The sequence below is a fragment of the Hyperolius riggenbachi genome, chromosome 8, assembly GCF_040937935.1.
Source record: "Hyperolius riggenbachi isolate aHypRig1 chromosome 8, aHypRig1.pri, whole genome shotgun sequence".
NCBI lineage: Eukaryota > Metazoa > Chordata > Amphibia > Anura > Hyperoliidae > Hyperolius > Hyperolius riggenbachi.
In genome coordinates, this window is record NC_090653.1 from 100,973,637 (window position 1) to 100,995,038 (window position 21,402).

The 21,402-nt window shown below is 42.4% G+C and overlaps 1 protein-coding gene across 1 annotated transcript in view; it reads left to right on the plus strand.

Annotated features, from left to right (window-relative positions):
• The window catches only part of STK26 (serine/threonine kinase 26), a 141,858-nt gene extending 120,941 nt beyond the window's left edge, over positions 1-20,917 (plus strand). The window contains exons 7-11 of the mRNA XM_068250935.1: positions 2,557-2,699; positions 5,299-5,392; positions 6,173-6,235; positions 9,926-10,062; positions 13,558-20,917. Of these exons, the coding sequence (XP_068107036.1) occupies positions 2,557-2,699; positions 5,299-5,392; positions 6,173-6,235; positions 9,926-10,062; positions 13,558-13,579 (459 nt within the window). The 3' untranslated portion in view covers positions 13,580-20,917. The remainder of the gene's footprint in view (positions 1-2,556; positions 2,700-5,298; positions 5,393-6,172; positions 6,236-9,925; positions 10,063-13,557) is intronic.
• Positions 20,918-21,402: the final 485 nt, after the last annotated feature.

Here is a 21,402-nt window from a genome sequence, read left to right on the forward strand (position 1 = left end):
TCTTTTAGAGCAGAGATGATGTTCTGAGTTCCGGTCTGCTTTAAGTGATCGTCACACTGTCAGCTTGTGAATGGAGGTGCAGAACTGGTTAACCCAGCTCAGTTAGATTTTGTAGTCTGAGGTGGATAGTGTTAACGTTCTAATTGAACATTTCGAGAACTGGTAAGTGAAGTAGAGGTTTCTGAGAAGTGTTGGATGTGGGAATGTGACTACACGTGCTCTTTCTACCTTCCATGTCAGTTGAGGCTCTTATTGGAATGGAATTGGTGGTGAGGAAATGTATGAAGGGGACAAGTTGTACAGAGCTTAGTTTATAGGGGTAGATTGGGTTGCCAAACAGGATTTCCACAATAGTCAGTGGAATATTGGGGCGCAAACAAGCAATCTTTTGTCTTCATATGAGGAAGATCTGTATGTGGTTTATATTTATAAGAAGGAAACCCAGGATTTAGTGTTTCAAAGGTACTTGTGCAAAATATGCAAATATTTCTTAGCATTAATCGTGGCAGTGTAATGACTGCTGGGGTCTATCCGTTAATAAGCTGTGTATGCAATTATCCTAGCAGTGTAATGGCTGCTGGGGTCTATCTGCCAATGAGCTGTGTATGCATTTATCACACACTCTTGTGGCTCCAGTGTAAAGAAACCACCTTACACAGTCAACAACAAAGAGAGGATCACAGAAGTCACTCTGGACCACACACAAAGCAGTGGCTTCTTGTCTTTAGTTCTGGGAATCCCAAGTACTATTCAGTAGCATTAGGTTACATCCATATTTCTTTAAGCTCAGGTTTCTTCTAATGTAGGAGTCCATCCAATCTAGGAATCCACAGCAATTCCAGGGCAAAGTATACTCATAGCAACTAACTTTTTGAGCACATTAGCCACCTGATTTTACAAAGGGTACTCTATTGTATTCCCTAATATAAGAACCGGAGGGGAGAAAATTGCAGAGCTGAGCCTACTGTAATATTAATGATCTTGATCCTGTGATCTGTAACCTATGCAGCCAAACTTGTTACCTAGAGGCTATCTAAACATTCTCAGGTATCTACCTTCCAGCTGCATAAAGCATCAACATCCATCAAAGGAGGCCAGGCTAGCTTGTACATTAAACTGCTATGCTTGGTATAGGACAGTCCGCCCTAGTTCTGGGTCCTGTTTTTTTGTTTTTTTTTTTTGTTCTGTTTTTTTAGATGTGTATGGTAGTAAATTTGCATTAGTTAGCAGTGTACAATGGTTTGAGCATTGCATGCCAGTACTTCTCACAATAAATGTTAATCACCTGAGTTCTGCAGCTCAATTAGCTGACCTGAGATGACTGCAGTTTTATAGGAGAGGACAATTAAAGGTAAAGAGGCGCCCTGGTTGAAATAAAAGCATCTAAAAACAGCTTAGAATTGAGGAAATAATGAGGTGGCTTACCTCAATAACGAAATCCTTGTATATGACAAAAGATTTTTATTTAGCACAGGCAACGCGTTTCGCGGGTCCAAGCCCTCTTCATCAGGCCAATATAAGTGCCAAATGAACAAGTCGATATGGCAAAGGGAGCCTCATTTGGCACTTTTATTAGCCTGATGAAGAGGGATTGGTAGAAACCCCGGGTGAGTAAAACTCATTTTTTTTTTCTAGCTTAAGTGTCCCTTTAAGTAGCATTGTAAGTCGCATAGTAATTTTTTCACCAGCTGAGGATGAAGCTAAAGAATGAGATCTTCTGCTTAGCTGGGGAGCGCGCCCACTGGTGATTTAAGGTGGGGGTGCCTTTTACATCGATGGTGATCTATCAACTGCAGAGCAGATCGTGGCCGCATGCTGACTCTCGGTGCAGCCGCGATCTGTTGAATTGTACTGCATGGACGCTTTCTGTTAAATCGTGCTGCTCTGCTGCCCTATGCAAAGCAGCACACGGGGCGGTTCTGCCATGATGCAGCCGGATACACATCCTTCAGGTGACTTCATGGCTGAGGGTGGCGTTGGGCACAACACTTTTGTCCACACGCACGCTTGCCCAACCGCACCGTCCAGCGGACCAAGTGCCCTATTCAAATACTCCACCTTCCATGAAGGAGGTGCCACGGTCGAAGGAGGGGAGACCAGGACAAGCTGCAGATCCAGGAGCTTGAGGGAGGAAAGTGATCACTATGCTGAGGGGACCCAGGCACCTATATTAAGGGGGTGCCTATGTCTGGCTACCAATACAGGAGGCACCTATGCCTGGCTACATATACTGAGGGCACCTGTACCTGGGGACTGTTCATAATGTGTGGGGGAGAAGGATTCTGCAGCTTTTTGCAATGCTTAACATTTGAAATGTTGGCAGATCTCTTAGACAAATTTCAAAGTAGCTTGCGAGACGAAAGTGTAGTCTATGGCTTATTGCTGGGATCTCTGGGTCACATGACTTTCTAGAGGCAATTTCTTTGGAATGTCTTTCTCGAAAATGAAAGTTCTGTGACCAATGGCATAATTTTCAAACAAGCCTTACTAATGCTGAGAAATCTGGTGGATGAACTGTAGTGCTTTAATGTGTTCACATTATATTTCTTCTCCCAGCGACCTACAGCCAAAGAACTTCTCAAGCACAAATTTATCATGAAAAATGCCAAGAGGACACCTTACTTAACAGAGCTGATTGACCGGTTTAAACGATGGAAAGCAGAGGGTCACAGCGATTCCGGGTCCGATGATTCAGATACGTAAGTAGTAGCACCATAGATATAATTGGAAGTTATTCTCCTAAAGGACATTTAAAGCAAAATATGAATTAGTTTTAATACAAATCTGTACAGGGAGGCTCTGGATGCCATAGATCCTTCCCGGTCCTCCCTCTGTCCCTGCAGTTCCTGGGCCTTCTCTGATAGAAGCTACCCATTCTTCTCAGTTTTAGGCACTGCTCGTGCAGCCTACGGAAGTACTCATGTCCCTAAGTACTTCCAAAGACGAGTGCCTCTGTACTCCACACACGTTAGTCTGGGCTCACTCATGCGCAGTATGGATGTGGTCATCTTCGGAAGAACTTGGGGATGTGAGTACTTACGACAGGCTACCTGAGCAGTACCAAAGACCTTAAAGAATGGTTAGCAGGGATGGAGTGAGGACTGCGGTGGCTCTATGGTACTTGGATATGTATAAATAGTGTATTAACTAGACCTTTAGGGTTCTCTGTTTATCAGTCAGCAAGTCTGTGTGGCCTTCACATATTGAAAGACATGGATTGATATATCTGTGAGGGTTGGGCTTGTGAAATGGTAGTTTTACAGAGAACCTCTGACTGACTTAGAGACACTGAAGCAAAAAAAAATTATGATATTATGATTTATATGTGTAGTACAGCTAAGAAATAAAACATTAAGATCAGATACATCAGTCTAATTGTTTCCAGTACAGGAAGATTTAAGAAACTCCAGTTGTTATCTCTATGCAAAAAAGCCATTAAGCTCTATGACTTTCAAAGTCGTGGAGAGGGCTGTTTTCTGACTTTTATTATCTCAACTGTTACGTTAATTTTTTACTTTTCCTCTGCCAGAGGAGAGGTCATTAGTTCAGACTGCTCTGAAAAAATCATTTTGAATGCGGAGTGTTGTGTAATCTGCACATAATAGAGAATGATGCAATGTTAGAAAAAACACTATATACCTGAAAATAAAAATGAGAATAATTTCTTTGCTGCTAATCTTCTAGTAATTATTCATAGTACACAACCAATTCATTATATCATATATTTTTTTTCGCTTCAGTGTCTCTTTAACTACTTTGGTCTCCTGGACGTAGTAGCTACGCCCAGGAGGCCATGGGCGCATGCACGCGCGCTCCCGGCCGCGGTTCGTTAGCCTGGCAATCAGTGAATCGGGCTATGGTGCCCGATCACTGATTCCTCTCCCCCGCTTTTTCTGGCTGTAACGTCCCCCATACGTCGCTCTAATCGTATGTTACGCTTAGTGACGTCATGTAAACAAACCCATGGCCGCCATCTTGTGGCCAAAAAGTATAACTACAACTACAAGTGAAAAAAATAAAACTCAAGACACATTTACATTATAAAACTATGGCTTACATCCCACCTTCCCAAAAATACCCAAATAAAATGTTTAATTCAAAAAACATTACAATAAAAAAAAATGTAAATATTTACCTAAGGGTCTAAACTTTTTAAATATCAATGTAAAGATGAAATATTTCTAATTTTTTTTTATTTTAAACTTGTAAATAGTGATAGATGCAAAACGGAAAAAATGCACCTTTATTTCCAAATAAAATATTGTCGCCATACATTGTGATAGGGACATAATTTTAACGGTGTAATAACCGGGACATATGGGCAAATACAATACATGAGTTTTAATTATGGAGGCATGTATTATTTTAAAACTATAATGGCTGAAAACTGAGAAATAATGAATTTTTTCCATTTTTTTTTTCTTATTCTTCCTGTTAAAATGCATTTACAGTAAAGTGGCTCTTAGCAAAATGTACCCCCCAAAGAAAGCCTAATTGGTGGCGGAAAAAACAAGATATAGATCAGTTCATTATGATAAGTAGTGATAGTTATAGGCTAATGAATGGGAGGTGAAAATTGCTCGGATGCATAAAGTGAAAACGACTGAAGGCTGAAGTGGTTAAGCATTACCAGTTTTAAAACCATATTAACAAGAACTTTCACTCACTTGGGAAATTAAAGATGAAAATGTCAAGAACATACTGTTCATGTTATCAGCATGATTGCGGTGCTTCGAACAGAACAGGCAATGTGCTTACATTGTGCTGCTTAGGAGTCTATCACGCATATACAGACGTTTATAATGGTGCCCATACGTGGTACAATTTTTTCTTTCAATTTTAACATTACCATGTAGTCTAAGCGTAAATTAAGTGAATATGCAGAAAGGATAATTTAGGCATTTCCCTTACATTACATAGGAATGGTAAGATTGGATGAAAAAATTGTACCATGCATGGGCACCATAGAATGTCATCCTCTGAAAAACGTGTGCTTCTAACTGTATTGGTGGTAAATGAACACAGTGCCTGGGAAAATGCATTAATTGTGAACTCTCCCAATTCATTTATATTAATTGTCATATCCAATGAATTTTTTGTGTATGGGGAAATGTGCACAGTCTGAATGAGGTGTTTTTCAGTAACTTGTATACGGCAGTTACTGGAGTGCTCAGTAGATGGTGCTATGAAACTGTTTTTACATGTACTGCATTACAAGGACTGCAGAATATGTGAACAGTATTTGTGTATTGAATATTGATTGTGGTAACATTCAGCATTCTGGTTTGATCTTCACAGAGAGTCCAGCAACAAAGAGAACAATTCCCATCCAGAATGGAATTTCACCACAGTCCGGAAGAAGCCAGATGGAAAAAAATTGCAGAATGGGACAGTAGGTGTCATGAATTTGACATGGTTAAAAGCCTATCCACACTCCCCCCCCCCCCCCCCCCCCCCCCCAAGCCATTCCTTCCTCTAAAACTAGGGAGATCCCTTCTCCTCCTAATCTTATTATAGTCAATTGTGGACTACCCCAAAGTTCTAGCAGCGTCACATTAGTGCTTCGCCAGTGTATCCAGAATTACATGTTGCCTGAAATTAGGACCAATGACCCCTTTAACTTGTCTGTCTGTGATCATTTTGCGTGACTGATCCATGTACAAACATGCTGCTTGAAATGAATTGAGCTCAGACTTTAGTTCACCAATGACCAGTCTGCAGGGATAGTCTCCTGAAAAGATCACGAATGATCCTTTGGAATGTAAAAACATCTATTGTGTCCGAACCTATAAGTTAAGCATACATGCGTCAATAGCTGCCCAATAAGCCAAGCTGATTAGTCCCACCCTCATTGCAAATTGATTGCATAGTGATAGATTTCTTTAACCACACTGTTCTCTCTATTGATTGTTGATTGATTTGCTAGTTTAACGCAATGTAGCCATCAAGCCCTCTGTCGCTCCTCCACCAAACACTTATGGAGCTATCCCAACACATACGATCAAACGCTTAAATTATTTTGGGTAGTATATCAATTGAAACTTTATTGATGTACTATGTTGGGAGTGATAGATTTTTAGCAGATTGGATCATGCCTGGCTTTTGACTTATCATTTTGTATACCAAGATGCCAGCAAATTTCTGTTTAATCATGGTGTCCTCTGCATTTCAGGATCAAGATCTTGTGAAAACGTTGAGCTCTCTATCTGTGACGCTTGCTCCTGTGTTTGCTGAGGTAGGTATTGTGTGTTTGTCTTCGACTGTTTTATTTATTCATGGTTTTATCTCACTTGTCTGTCATCATTACTTTTTCATACACAAATATACAGTATCTATACTGCAGTATTTTAGGGCTCATAGACAATCTTTATTGCAAGCTTTGAATTGTGATCCTTAAGTGCATGTGCTTTGTATGTCAGCACAGTGGTGCAGTGGTTAGCTTTCTTGCCTTGCAGCGCTGGGTCCCCCGTTTGAATCCTAGCCAGGGCACTATCTGCACGGAGTTTGCATGTTCTCCCAGTGTCTGTGTGGGTTTCCTCCAGGCACTCTGGTTTCCGCCCACATCCCAAAAACATACAGATAAGTTCATTGGGCTTCCACCTAAATTGGTCCTAGACTACAATACATACACAATATATACATAGACATATAACTATTGTAGGGATTAGATTGGGAGCCCCTCTGAAGGACAGTTAAGTGACAAGACAATATACTTTGTATAGCGCTACGGAAGATGTTGGTGCTATATAAATAAAACACAGTAGCTCTTGCATGTTCACGTGCAGCACACTTTTGAAGTGTACTGTACATGTATTTTCGTATGGAAACGGCTTATTTTGATGTTATAGATTATTAAAATATGTGCACTAAACACATACCAACATGAAACCAAAAAATGGCAGCAAAAGCATCCTATTTGCTCTACTCGCATCCACAAATTGTGGTGGGAATGGGCCTTAAAGTAAACCTAAGAGGAAAAAAAAAAAAAAGTTTTTCATACTTACCTGGAGCTTCAGCTCCAGGCAGATCGGTCCCTCGCTGTCTTTCCACGGTCCCTGGAACCTCCCCCAGGTGGCCCAGTAATCTGCACAGCAGTATTTTCCCAGGAGCAGAACTCTGCCGGCAACTGAAGCTGCTGCACGTATGCAGTACCCCTGGGCCACCCAACAGAGGATCCAGGCGGTGTGGGTAGATGGAGAGGGACCGATCAGCATGAAAGGGGATGGAGGAAGGCCCATGTATGTATAATTTTTTATCTGGTCTCTGGCACCCTTTAAAGAGGAACTTTTAACCCAAGATTGAACCTTATCCCAATCAGTATCTGATACCAGCTTTCCCACGATAAATCTACCAATCAGCGTTAGGAGGTCCTGGCGGTGCCACCCGCCCATCGGCGTTAGGCAGTCGGGAGGGGGTTAATAAGCTAGTCTGAGTGCTAAGAGTTTTATATTCCTAGAGAGAGACTGAAGTGTAACTGTATTACACGTTCAGTGCCTGATTGTATGCTCGGATTGTGCATTGCTACCTTGTGAGATTGCAATGTGTGTGGCATTCTCATACTATGGCCTAAAGCCTGTGGCTGACCCAAAATATGTAAAACTCCAGCCTGAGTGCGAGCAGCTCGACAGCAGAGGTAGGGATTGTCGTAATGTCTAGCAGTAGCATCCTGGCCGACTGCTAGTGGTGGCTGAGTCTTGCAGTGTGTGGTTGAGGGGCGACAAATTTGTGTTACCTTGAATGAGGCTGCTCCCCCTCTCGAACTGCTCAGAACCCCCCATCAGAAACTGTCTCTGCAGGCTTGCCTTGGAGCCAGTTCCTGACAGCGAGAAAGTATTTGCATCTTATTGCTCCTCCCTAGTTTTGTGCACACTATTCTTATTGCTGTGCACATTTCAGCAATGCATATAGTGTACATAAAGCAAGGATTATCAGAAGTGAAAAGACAGTCGTCTCATGTCTTTTATGTGGTGCAAGGCAATGTGTTGCAATAACACATTGCTGCGTACATTTTTTTTCTTTTAATCAAATGCAGGGCTGACCTGTTGTTATCGGGGAATGGGATCAGCACTTAACATCTCTGGCGGTAGGATTATTTACGGACTTTCGGGTCTAAAAGTGGTGCAGTTTTTTTTGGACACTTTTAGACGCTAAAACCAGCAAAAAAATAAAAATACAGCAGAGAGATCTGCAGCAGCCCTGCTCTTACCTCCCTTGGATCCAGCGCTGCAATTCTACCACCTTCATCCATGTGGCGCTGTAACCGTGTAGAGAGATCGCAGTCTGTCGTGGACTTTCTGGACGACCCTTGTAGAACTAACACTGAAGCTCAATGACATGTTTCTGCACCTTTTTGCATGTGCCCCCTGTAACAACTGGCACTCTATAGCAAGACTTGACTAAGGGCTGTTTAACACTGATGCTTGCACGTAGTTTACTAGCGACCACATCGCTCGTTGTTTAAGAGCAGCCCATTTAAATGAATGGACGGCACCGGTACCGCTGTTGGTGCAAACTCCACATTTGAATCCCTATTTTTCCTGTCATTTGAGGGGACCCTGGAAAAACAGTTTGCTTCCAAAGTAGTTTACTGCCGCACCTTTATGCCCACCTGCGGGGCTACCTCCATGTCCGCCTACTGGGGTGAAAAACGCAGATTGCTGCCAAACGCTTTCAAATGCTTTTGTGCGCATTTGCAGAAAAGCATTTGAATGAGATGCTGCTGGACTACTGTCTGAGCCAGGCCTAAAGGAAGCCTCCAACGCAAAAGTAGGGACAAACCAAGGGCCAATATGTTCTATGTTCCCACTTCTGTATCTGGGATGTAGAAGTCACGCTATGCAATTGCCAAAAAATGGATGGGTAAGCTTCATGCAGGACTCTAAAAATCAAGATAAAAAACAAAAACCTCAAAGCAGCATCATACACCTTAACCACTTAACGACCGCCTAACGCCGATAGGCGTCGGCAGGTCTTAAGTGGATTTACATGGAAAAGGCCGCTCTCTTTCCATGCCAGTTCACGGAGGGTGTCTCCGTGAACAGTCTGTGAGCTGCCGATCGCGGCTCGCAGGTGAAATATAAACACGCGGGGAAGAAATCCCCGCTGTTTATATCAATACGGCGCTGCTGCGCAGCAGCGCCAGACATCTGATAGGCTGAAGCCTATCCTAGGCGGTGCAGGATGGATATCCGTCCTGCGCAGCCCATTGAATGAGGGAGAGGGAGGTAAGGGCAGAAAACGCTGCGGAGGGGTGCTTTGAAGAGCCCCCCCCCCCCGCTAAGCAAATACAACCGGCGGCGATCAGACCCCCCCCAGCAGGACAGCCCCCTAGTGGGGAAAAAAGGGGGGAAGTCTGATAGCCCAGGCTGATTCCTGATCAGTGCTGTGGGCTGGAGAGCCCACGCAGCACAGATCAGGCAAACATAGCCCGATCCTTAAGTAGTTAAAACCAAAACGCATACTCTACCTGTTGTAAGTAATCAGTGACTTGATCAGGTGTGTTAACAGCACAGATGTCAAGACACCTATCCAAAAAATTACACTTTACATGAATAAACAGAAGCCATGTAAGATTGTCACAATGAGTAGAACTTTTTTTTTTTCCAAAACCTTGTCTTCATTTTGTTGCTGTGTATGGCAAGGATTCTTTGAGAAAGCCTGGTAGCAAAATGTAATCCATTTGTAGATGAGGAACATCATTACAGACTGAAAACTGCTTGCAATCTGAACATCATGAGCCAAGCAGCAGCTCTCCCCACAGTGGCTCTTTTAGCTGAGAACCTCTAGGCCTTATGACCACATTTGAAAGCCGTATTTGTTGGTGCGGAAGCCTCCTTTTTATACAAAAATCTAATATTTTGGAACCCTTACTAATCTGAGGTTGTGTTGGTCACTTCTAACGGATGACTCTGTTGCTTTGTCACAGCTTAAACAGCAAGACAGGAATAACATTGTGAGGAAAAACGCAATTGAAGAACTTGAAAAGAGTATGAACCAGGCTGAAGCAATTTATCCTGGAATTACTGATAAGATGATTAAGAAACTTATGGAAAAATTCCAGAAGTAAGTATTTTCTGAGCTCCTGTGTCATCAGGGTGTTATGGTGTGTGTGGGATAGGTGGTGTAAGCATGATCGTTCAATTGAAATGTCTTTGCTTTAGGCTACGTTTCCACTGTAGCGTGACATTTTCGCCTGCAAAAAATCGTATAAGATTTTTCTGATAAGTGAAAATTTGCATGTAAATTTTTACGCGTTTTTATGCAAATTTTTACACGAAAATTCACATTAGTTAACTATAACATATGCCTAGTAACAGCTTAGTCATGACTGTTGACAACTTCCTGTAACCATGGATCTAATGCGAATTTTTGCGCAAATAACGTGAAAATTCGCATTCTAATACAAAGCATTGTATGCGAATCGTACGTGATTTCCGAAAAAATGATACAGGACCTCAGATTTTTCCACATGTACGAACGCGTACGAAAATTTGCATTGCATGGAAACAGCCCCATTCACTACCATTAGTTGCAAAACCAATGCGAATTTTCTGAGAGAAAAATCTGACACAAAATGCACAAGTGGAAACCAGGCCTTAATGCTAAAATATCTGCCTCTCATTGACCATGTCTACTCGTAGAGAGATGTAGAGAGAGTAGAGTAGATACTGATATGTACCTCCAGTCAACCTGAATTACCCTTTCCCTTCAGGTGCTCATTCAGTCACCTGTTACACAGCAGTTACCTCTTATCTCCACCACAGTGTGCAATAACCTCTGCAGTAATTATTCCAGTATATAGAATTGTCCTTTGAGGAAGCTGCTTGGGTTATCATTTTTTTTCTATCATTTGTTCGCAAAAGCTTGTAGACTGTTTTGGGCCTCATGAACAGACTTTTTTTTTGTCCCTGAAAGAGCACCTGATATGAAGGGGAAAAAAATAATTTTTACTTGGCTGGGGTTTCTTCCATCCCCCTATGTCTGCTCCCTCAAAGTTCTCCCCCTCCATTGTGCCGCTGTCCGCACCAGTAAAGTTTGCAGTTGTGGACTACTGGGCATGTGCGGTCCAAGACGTGCGGTTTCTCCCGACCATGAGTGTCAGATGGAGGATGCTCATGGGCCAAAACTAGCAAATGCATGGTAGCCCACAACCCAACTGGGTCATGGCTGGGACCAGGAGGACATTGAGGGAGATGACAAACTACAGGGGGCTGAAAAAAGCCACAGGTAAGTAAAAATAATTTTGTTCCATTCAAGTTTACTTTATGGATGAAAAGCTCATGAAAGCATCCTAATAGTGTGTAAAAGGGCAGCTTGAAACTGCATGCAGTTTTAAGAACACTGAGCAACATGGTGGCGTAGTGGTTACCACTCTTGCCTTGCAGCTTTCCCGCACCCCAACACCCCCCCCACTCTATAATAATTATCCAAACGTTTGTATTATGCTTTTCTCCTGTTGGACTCAAAGTGCTCAAGAGCTGCAGCCACTAAGAGGTGCTCAAGAGGCCACCCAGCAGTGCGAGGAAGTCTTGCCCAAGGACTTCAACTGCCCCTAACAGTGGAAATACAGTGTATATCATTTTTTTGGGCAAATAAATACTTATAAAGAACACTGGATTAATTAGGCACTATTGTAATTGCTTAGTTGATGCTTCCCTCTGCTGCAAAAGTGTAGTTAATGCGCACAATGGTAAAACACATGTCTCAAGCCTGTCATTATACAAAAATGTACACAATAATATGCAGTTCTGCAGTGTAATATGGGAGAAATCCCACTTTGGCAGAGTTTGCCATCTACAGTTTACTTACCTGTTCTCCATTGCTTCCGTCCAAATTTCTATTGAAAATACAATGCTGGACACACTTCATAAGCAAGTATGCGTCTTATCCATTGCAGATTTGCACAATGATAACATGAAAATGTCTACAGGCTGCTTTTACACTTGATGCGGTGCGATCTTTAACAATTGCACGTCATCACACGTTATAGCCGCGGTGCAACCAAATCAGTTGGGCCTCACTTCTGGGGTATATGCACAAGTTTCAGTGCATTATTCTGCTGGGACACTCCATTTTCAATGTGATAGCAGCATAGGGCAATCGCTACTTCTGCTACTTCTGCTACTTCTGCTACTGGATGAGTCCGTGTTCAGCCACGTGTCTGACAGTGTAAGTGTATAGTGTAAAGGGGGCCTTAGCATGCAACATCACTACTGTAGAGTTCATAACTGCTCTCCTGGTCTTTCTATACCACCAATCAAAGCAAACCTGATCAGAGACTACTATAAAAAAACAAAAACTTCTTGCTGTTGTAGCTTTTAGCTTCCAGAGTTGCAGAAAAGCATGTGGGAAGAATAAGGCCTGTTGCATACAGGCATCTGCTGGCAATTTATCACCTGTCAGCTGCTCCAGTGCACCTACTGAGCACTGTAGTGCTCGTTACAGGCTGTTGGGAAGTGTCCATCACATGGAGTCACATCTGAATGTTTGACCTTAGGCAATCTGTTTGTTGCTGTGCAATTGCACCATGAAAGGACACTGCAAGCACCATGGAAGGACACTGCCTTTAATGGCCCATACTCACGGGCAACTTCTAGGGCCTGTCGCCAGCACACGTGAGCGTGTGGGCGACAGGCCGGCGACAGCTCCTCGCCAGGTCCCTCCGCGTACACACGCGGAAGAGGGACCAGCGGCGCGGCGGAAGCTGTCGCCGACATTCCTCCTCCCCCCCCCCCCCCCCCCCCCGCCGGATCCTTCGTATACTTCAATGGAGGTTGCTGTCGCTAGTCCGCGTACTCACGCGGACTAGCGACCGTTGCGGCGGCGACTGTCGCCAGGCGATTGACCGCGCTAATTCCCCTGGCAACATGAGCAACGTTTCGGCGTGCGCGCCCATGCAACGCCGCATACTCACGGGCGACCTGTCGGTGCAACACACACACGCGTCGCGTGTTGCGGCGACATTTGTAGCCCGTGAGTATGGGCCATAAAGTGAACCAGAGTCGAAGCACCGTCATGTATTTTACCATATATATCAGTGGGAACATTAGAGAAAACGCCTGCTCTGTTTTATCCTTCACTGCTCAGCCTGCTTGTTCCAGCCCTGATAAAATACCCTACTGAGCATTCAGTCTAGCTTTGCTCAGGAATCATTATAGCTGAGTCTGTCTTCTCTGATGTCTTTTAAAGCCCAAGCCTTCCCCCTTCTGGCTCTGCTATGACTCCGCTATAATGATTCCTGAGCAAAGCCAGACTGAATGCTCAGTTGGGAATTTTATCAGGGCTGATAACAAGCAGGCTGAGCAGTAAAGGATACAACGGAGAGCAGGGTAGGTGTTTTCTCTAATGTTCCCACTGATATATATGGTAAAATACATGAGGGTGCTTTGTCTCTGGTTCACTGTAAGCTGCTTAAAAATGCAGCCAAAAGGTGCTTGAAGGCGCTCTGTGGATGGCAGAGCAGAGACTGAACTACACGCTGAGTGCTATTTTATTGCATGGATGAACTTTTTACAACATGCTACCTTGAAACGGAATTCCTTTTCCACTCTTCTGCAGGTTTTCGGTCAATGACTCCTAAGACTCATCATCATTTGAAGACCATGACACTGCTGTACGGAGATAGCAGAGGGACACCCACCAGATATACTCACCGCCTGGCGTGCTTAGCATTTTCAGCTCCTTGTGCCTTTTGGATCTTCACAAAACACATCCACATGACCATGATAAACCATATGGAAAGAGAAGAATCTTTAGCTAATTTTTCTATTTTTCTTCCCCCTTTTTTGTTAATTATTTTTTGTTTGTGATGGTGTAAATGGTTTTTATATTTTCAGGAAATTTATTTTGTAAAGACTGAACTTTTACTACTTTAATCTTTTGTTCAATCCTGTAAATGTCAATATGCTGTTCGGTTTTCCTTTTTTTTTTTTTTTTTTTTTGTGGGGGGTTGGAGGGGTAACTGGGGGGACAGACAGTTGCTGAGATGAGTTGTGCAAGTGGCGGTATGTTTGTGGCCTTTGTTTTGCCCCAGTCATTTTATTTATGTATGACCTCTGCCCTCTCTTGGGTGAGCATATGCACCTGTCTTTTGCTGAAGCACTCTGGAGCGGCTATGAAACGATCATTCGCTTATGACGAATCAAATTGATGTTGGCAGAATTTTATTTTTCGACCTTTCCAGTTACTGGCAACAGTTCAGGCAACACTGCAAAGCTTAAAGAGAAACTCCGACCAAGAATTTAACTTTATCCCAATCAGTAGCTGATACCCCCTTTTACGTGAGAAATCTATTCCTTTTCACAAACAGACCATCAAGGGGCGCTGTATGACTGATATTGTGGTGAAACCCCTCCCACAAGAAACTCTGAGGACAAAGGTACTCCTGGCAGTTTCTTGTCTGTGAACCTTGTTGCATTGTGGGAAATGGCTGTTTACAGCTGTTTCCAACTGCCAAAAAAAGCATGCCGCAGCTACATCACCTGCCAACAGTAAAAATGTCACCATGTAATGTCACCATGTAATGTCAGAATGTAAATCAGAGACTTAAAAGATTTTACAATGGGCAAACACTGACTAAATCATTTATACATAATTATTGTAAAAATGAAGCACTTTTTATTACATTATTTTCACTGGAGTTCCTCTTTAAAGCGTAGCTGTGAGAAAAGAGTAAAGTTAGATTCTTAACTCAGTGGAGGTTTCCCCATCCTCCTTTACTGCACCATGTTGCAAGTACAAGTGTGCAAGTGCGACCTGCGCAGTAGCACGAAGTCATGCAAGCAAGGCTTTTCCTCCATGCATGAGGCCGTGAAGATGAGGGTCCTGGTGAGCAGCGTTGGGGTAGACGATAAGCCTCTGGATCATCTGGAGAATTCCTATACTGCTGCATGTTTCCAACTGTTCTATTTTTTTGTTCACCACACTTCTGCTTTAAAGGATAACTGTGATACATATATACATTTTTTTTCATAAATGGTGCAGCAGTTGATTTTGTTTTGGGGGGGGGGGGGGATAAAAACTCAGAAAAACTGAGTATACTTCCTCTCTCCTCACCCACGTGAGGACACGGTTGGGAAACTGACTGCTCATCCATACCGTAGAGTCTGTTGTTTGGCACTAACTGGGATCGGCTGATGCTGGTTAAGTTTGCTTTCTGGTTGCTTGAGCAAAAATAGGCCTAGCTAATACAGTGCTATTCCCCACGGTATATACATACCATGAACTCTATATTAAAATAATGTTAAAATACAGAAATTGAAAGTATATAAACCTTCATGGATGTGTGGATCCCAGTCTTTAAGCACAGTAGAGCCCACAAACAGCCTAAAAATGGGTCTCCACCTTTGTGAGTGTGAGTACTCCCAGTGATTTGTGCTGGTTTGTTGAGTTCCAGATAACCGGGACTTAACTGTATTAATAGAACTATTCTCCTATCAGTAATTTTTACGAGCCAAAGGAAATAGAAACTGTATTCTGCCAGGTGCCATAGACTCCTCAAAGGATCTTTGAGATTTAAGTTCCCACTCATATTTTATTAAGATCTGCTGCACTTAAGTTTGAAAGTACAGTTATCCTTTAAATCCAGCCAAACCTGAGACTGTAGTTGTGGGTCAATGCTGGCTTCTTATAAACTAGGGTAAATCTGGCACCAGAGTTCACAGTATTGTAAAACAAATGTACCACATCGTGAAGTTTGACATTTCCAAGTGATGGTCTTTACCAGTGTATGGACCTGACTTCTGATTCACGAGTCCTCAGATATTTTTCCTCAGGTGCTTTGAGAACTGATTTTGGTGTAGGCAAGTTGTATTCCAGTACTGCAGTAGAGCAAAAAAGTGAGTAGGGTCTAATTGGTATCTTTGCAACATCTTGCTTCATGTGCAGTGTTCCTGTCTAGTGCATACAATGAAGGTTGCCATTTGGTGCAGGTATTGGTGACTAAACGTATTGCTGTCCGATGGATGCTAGCATTGTCGCTAGGTGCGTGCTAAAACCAAGCCAGTGAATCTGAGTGGAATTTGCAAGTCAGTTTGTGTCAGCAAAGTAAATGATAGACAGTTTACCCAGTGTGTGATATCTCAGCAATGTCAAGGCAAGGGGAGGACAGCCAGCCCTGCAACAAACCATAAAAAGAAGGCAGAACGGACAATAACCTATATCGCACAGAAACAGCCCTTCCTTGGCCAGAGTGCTGAAGAGCAGTGCCAGCTAAATGAAGGTGATTAAAGCTAGCCATACACCAGTGTTTTCAGTTGTTAAGGGGTTTGATAGAACTATTGAATCGCCTCAATTTGAAAGGTTGGTAATTGTGGTGGAGAGTGGCGGAGGAATAATGGCCGCATAGGTTTATACTGAATCTATTGGTGCGAAGCTAGCAGTGTTGGCAGTCCAGTCAACTTTTGAATACATTTATTTTTAAATCCGTGATTGCAGTGGTGAAAGGCGCTAAAACCGTCACTTCTCAAGCACTTTCCAATCATGGCAATATCTGTAGTTTTCTATATTGGGTGCCTGCCTTGCCTTGCATTGTATAATTAACACAAACCCTTTAGTGCCTCAGAGCTGGAATTCAGTACATGTATGGAAGCTAGGATGGTTGAGGTGAGCCAGAGCGCAAGTCAATAGTAACTAGTTCTCCAATCACAACAATGTCTACAACTGGAAGCATACTAATTGGCCAAATTGTGGCCAATTAGCAGGCCCTACCCCCGGCTAGCTACCGCCACCATTCCAGCGATCCGCCAGGCTGATCAACTTAGCCAGTCATCCTCAGATTACTTTGTCCTTGCCCGATGTGTGACGTGATGTCTACAACATTTTTCTGGCCCTCTGCCTCCCTACATTCAAACGGTGTGTAGTCAGCCTACAGGCTTACTATGTATCTGTAGTGTTGGCCCAGCGCTGTCACCTAAGGGTATTGGGTACCCATTCCTGACTGGCGGCATCCGTCATCAGTGTGTACAGGCCTTTAGAAACTCATATATTGCTTTCTCTTGCTCGTTGGTGCAGCTCTCAGTATGGCTTCCTCCATTGTATGCAGATGGTAGGTAATCTCTCTCTAAGTAGAAGACCTATCCGCATACTGCACAGTGGGGCATCCAGGGCTGTTTGTCAGTATACACTCTTGCTGAATAATGCCACAAAGCTCATATTGGCTTCACTCTTGTTGATCTGCTGCTTTTAAGAGAGTCTGTTTGTCCTCAGCTCCAGCTGTTACCTTTCTGCCATGAATCTGATTCACATAGCAGGGTAGTAGCAGTGTTTGTGTCGCACATAAAAGCAGCTTTTCTTCATCTTGGCTTTAGACTGGCTTGTATGTTTTTTGTTTTGTTGTTTTCGTGCCTCCTTTCTGTATGAAGAATGAAAGCAATACCTTTTATTTGTACTTTACCTTTTTTTTTTTTCACTGTTACACAAAAGATGTTAAATGTTATTTAAGTTTTTGCTTCCAGCGGGTTCCTGCTCTACAATGCAGCAATGTGATGTAGTGCTTTTTTATTATTATTATTCGGGAATGTGTTGCTCTATGGAAATCGATAATGTCCCCTGCGTGCTATGAGGAGTCAGTGTGTTCAGCACATTTGTCACTTTTATAGCTGACACAATACCGCAAAGGCCGTTGAGGTAGGTGGGTGGTGTGCTTGCTCCCTTATTACTCCCTCCTCCCAACCTGAACTACATCTCAGGTGTCTGTTCCATAAACACTGGCTGTGCCCCAATTTAAAATTTCAGATGTTGGTGGGTATCTGTAACAGCCAGTTACACATATACTATGTATTGAGGCCTCTAAAGTAGAGCTTTCCAAAAGCCTGGCCGCGTCCGGCCCTTGAGAGCTCTTCCCATGGCCAGTCTGTTTGCTGGGTCATTCTACTTCCTGTCACTACTTCTATCATGCCCACCTCTTCCTCTCTGCCCCCAAAAGCCAGAATGTTCACCAGACCTACCCATGGTCATCTAATGCAGTGTTCCCCAACCCTGTCCTCAAGGCCCACCAACAGTGCATGTTTTGTGGAAATCCAGAGGTAGTTAATCAACTCTGCTGAGACACTAATTACCTCACCTGTGCATGTTTGTGGTTTTCTGTAAAACATTTAAAGTTGGTGGTACTTGAGGATAGGGTTGGGGAACTCTGATCTAATGTATACTGAGTTCAGGAAAGTTTTACAATGGTAACGCCTCTATAATAGAAACAAAAATGGCAGCTTCCTCCTACTTCACCATGCTTTGTAGTATTGTGTATTCTATAAGGCAGTGATGGCTAACCTTGGCAAAATACCATCATGCCTCTGCCTCCCCGAGTTAAGCTTAGAGCTGTCAGAGTATTGCAATGCTTCATGGGACTTGTAGTTCAGCCACAACTGGAGTGCCAAGGTTAACCATCACTGCTATAAGGTGATATAAAGGCCTGGTCCTCTGCTCCTTGGTCAGAATATAGACAATGGTTCACACCAGCATCCCTCAGCATTCAGTGCTCCCATGTATTATATTCCATTGTACGTTTTCTTTTTCCACTCATCATCTTCATCACAGCACCATGATGTATTTATACTCCTGTGAAAGTGTATTTTAAGTCTGTATTTACCATTTAATATAGAGTTAACTAAGTTATAGAAATTCATACAAAACCAGATACTTGATGTTTTTGGCAGTATAAAAGGAAACCAATTTTCCCAAACAGCCGGCGGGTCTGTAAATGGTCAATTACTGTATTTATGGTACTGCTTAATTGAGGTATTCTGCCTCTGTTCATCCCATGTACATGTATGTATATATATATATATAAATAGTGCAAAAGTTTGCTTCCGCATGTACTTTGTTTCTTCGCAGGTGGTGTAATTATAATATTATAATATGTTGTATTGCTATATTATAATATTATGATGTTTGTGTGCATTTTAATAATCTGAGCCCTATTTTTTTTTCTAATTTTGGTCACTGGGCTCTTACCTACATGTGCCAGGGACTTAGGCCTCCCTTTTTTTCATCGGTAGCGCTAGGCCAGTCTCTCACGCACCAGACTGACTCATCTGCCAAATCTGTACCACATAATGGTGTGTGACCGACGCATTTTATCCAATTGCCATTGCAGTGTTTAGGGTTTTTCTACTGAAACAGACATTTGTGTTTTTAAGGGCGATGCGTCCGCCAGCATCTGATGCAAATGAGCATGCTGCAGTGTCAGGGGATTGTTTTTAGGATTAGCTGTAGAGTACTTTATTAATCCGGCTGCATACCGACTGCTTTTGTGGTGAAGATCTGGCAACACAATGTCATAGCCACACAATAAGGTGTTTGCCAATTATGCCATAGGACCTTCTAAAGAAGCGTCACCTATCAGCTTAGATTGAACTTCACTCTGAACTGATGCAGATATTGGATGGCCTTGCAAAATATTGCATTGTGGAATCTGAAGTAATGTCTATGAAAATGGGTGCACAGATTCAAAATGTTCACACTGAAACTTGCCTAGAGAAATGAATGAGCTCAGAAGTTGCAGATTCCCTAGTTGGCCTCCCTTCTGAGGGAGTCACTGGCATAAAACAACCATGAGCCAGTGAAGGCTAAACAGATGTCACCTGTAAGCCTTTTCCAAGCCATTGTTTCCTGTCCTCAAATAGAGAAGCCTTTAAATGAAAAGAACAGCCAACAACAACCTTGGCAATGGAAATGCCTATACAGTACATATTTTTTTGTTGGATTGCTTGAATTCCTTTGATTCTGTGATTGGCTATCAAGATTGCCCATCAAGTGACACAACCAGTAGCAAAACAATGAAATTATTGCCTAGGCGAAGTTTACACCAGTTTCCTAACCTACCGAAGTAGGCAAATTAGTAGTAAATCTTGAGTTGGAAGGAAGAAAAAAAAATTTAGATGAACTTCATACACCTAGGATAAATTGTGCATTGAATAATATCCTTGTTGTACATTTTTAAACACTTTGTAAAGTTGCAAGCTGGATTTTCTTTCCATATTCCTGAAGCTTTCCTATTATTCTAGCCATGTGTTTTTCAGTGGAAGTAGTTTTATATTCAACAGAACTTCTTTAGTAATCTAAAATGTCTCTTAGTAGTTCCTCAACCACTCCTGTAGTCTGTCAGAATGACTACCACAAAGACTTTCTAGACCACTCTGACCTCTGCAATAGGAATGAATTCAGATACTTAACACAAGGATTCCTCAGGGTTTGGAGAATTAAAAGGAATGTTAAAAAGTTAACCAGAAGGTTCAATTGGACTTTGCCAATACTTTAATGTGTCATGGAGTTTGTCTTTAAAACATCTTGTTTCATGTGCACCAATTTACATCGATCAAATATATCCATCACCTGTGTCTGGCAAGGGAAAACCGTGCGGAGGGTAAGCACACGACTGAAATAGTGAGAATTGCGAATAAAATGCTTCAAATTGCAGCATGCTTATTTCCACGGCAGGATAGGTAAAAGATGCACCTCAACAGAATTCCTGCTTTAAGGGGGACACTTGAAAACCAGTAACTGGCTAATGCCAAGGAGCTAGCAACGTATTTAGTGGTGCCTACACAACGATGTTCACTTTTATTTTATTTCTTTTTATGTTTCTTATTTTAAGGAAACATTTCTGTTTGCATTTCTCTGCTCTAACCGACACTCACTTCAAATTTATATCTTGAAAAAGCCTGAAAATAGTTTTTGAAAACAATGTTATGGTTAAAAAGTAAAATATTTTTATAAATATAAGCAGTAAAAGTTGTAAATAAAGTCAATCAGAAAGCTTTATAAGAACTTCAGAAAGAGAGAAAAAAGACTAAAAAACAAAAAAACCGTGGTACCCATATATCCTTCGTAGTTATTACTCTTGTAAATCTGTTAATAGAGTAAGCTTATTTCAATATTTCAGGGGATTTTAAATGGTTTAAGAATAAATATTTAAATTCTGCTTGGTTGTGTGATTTGTTTTTGTTTTTCCTTCTCCCATTCTCCCCCCCCCCCTTTTTTGTTACGCTTTCCAGATCAGATGTTGGCCATGGACCCAGCCTCATCAGAGCATGCTACTGCGTCTCCACCGGCTTTAGGGTCTGAAGTAAATCAGATTTATGCTTGGTCTAGGGCCTTATACAGTTACATTAGGATTTGATATTCTAGCATCTAAAGTCTATTATAAAGAACCCCACCCCCTTGATCAATGTCCAGTTGGTTTTGTTAAACCATTCTCTAAAAAGGCTGCTGCACACAGGAGCGCGAGGCTGTATAGCAGCCCTCATGTTTTTGGTTAAGTCATTGTTAGAGCTGGTCCACACTAGGTCCGGAAACGTATCCGTGGCTGCGTTTTTCAAACCTGATGAAAAACGGAGTCCCGGATACTAATGTTTAAAATAGCAGCCAGCCTCACCCAAGTAAAAAACGGATCCGTCTGCGTTTGCG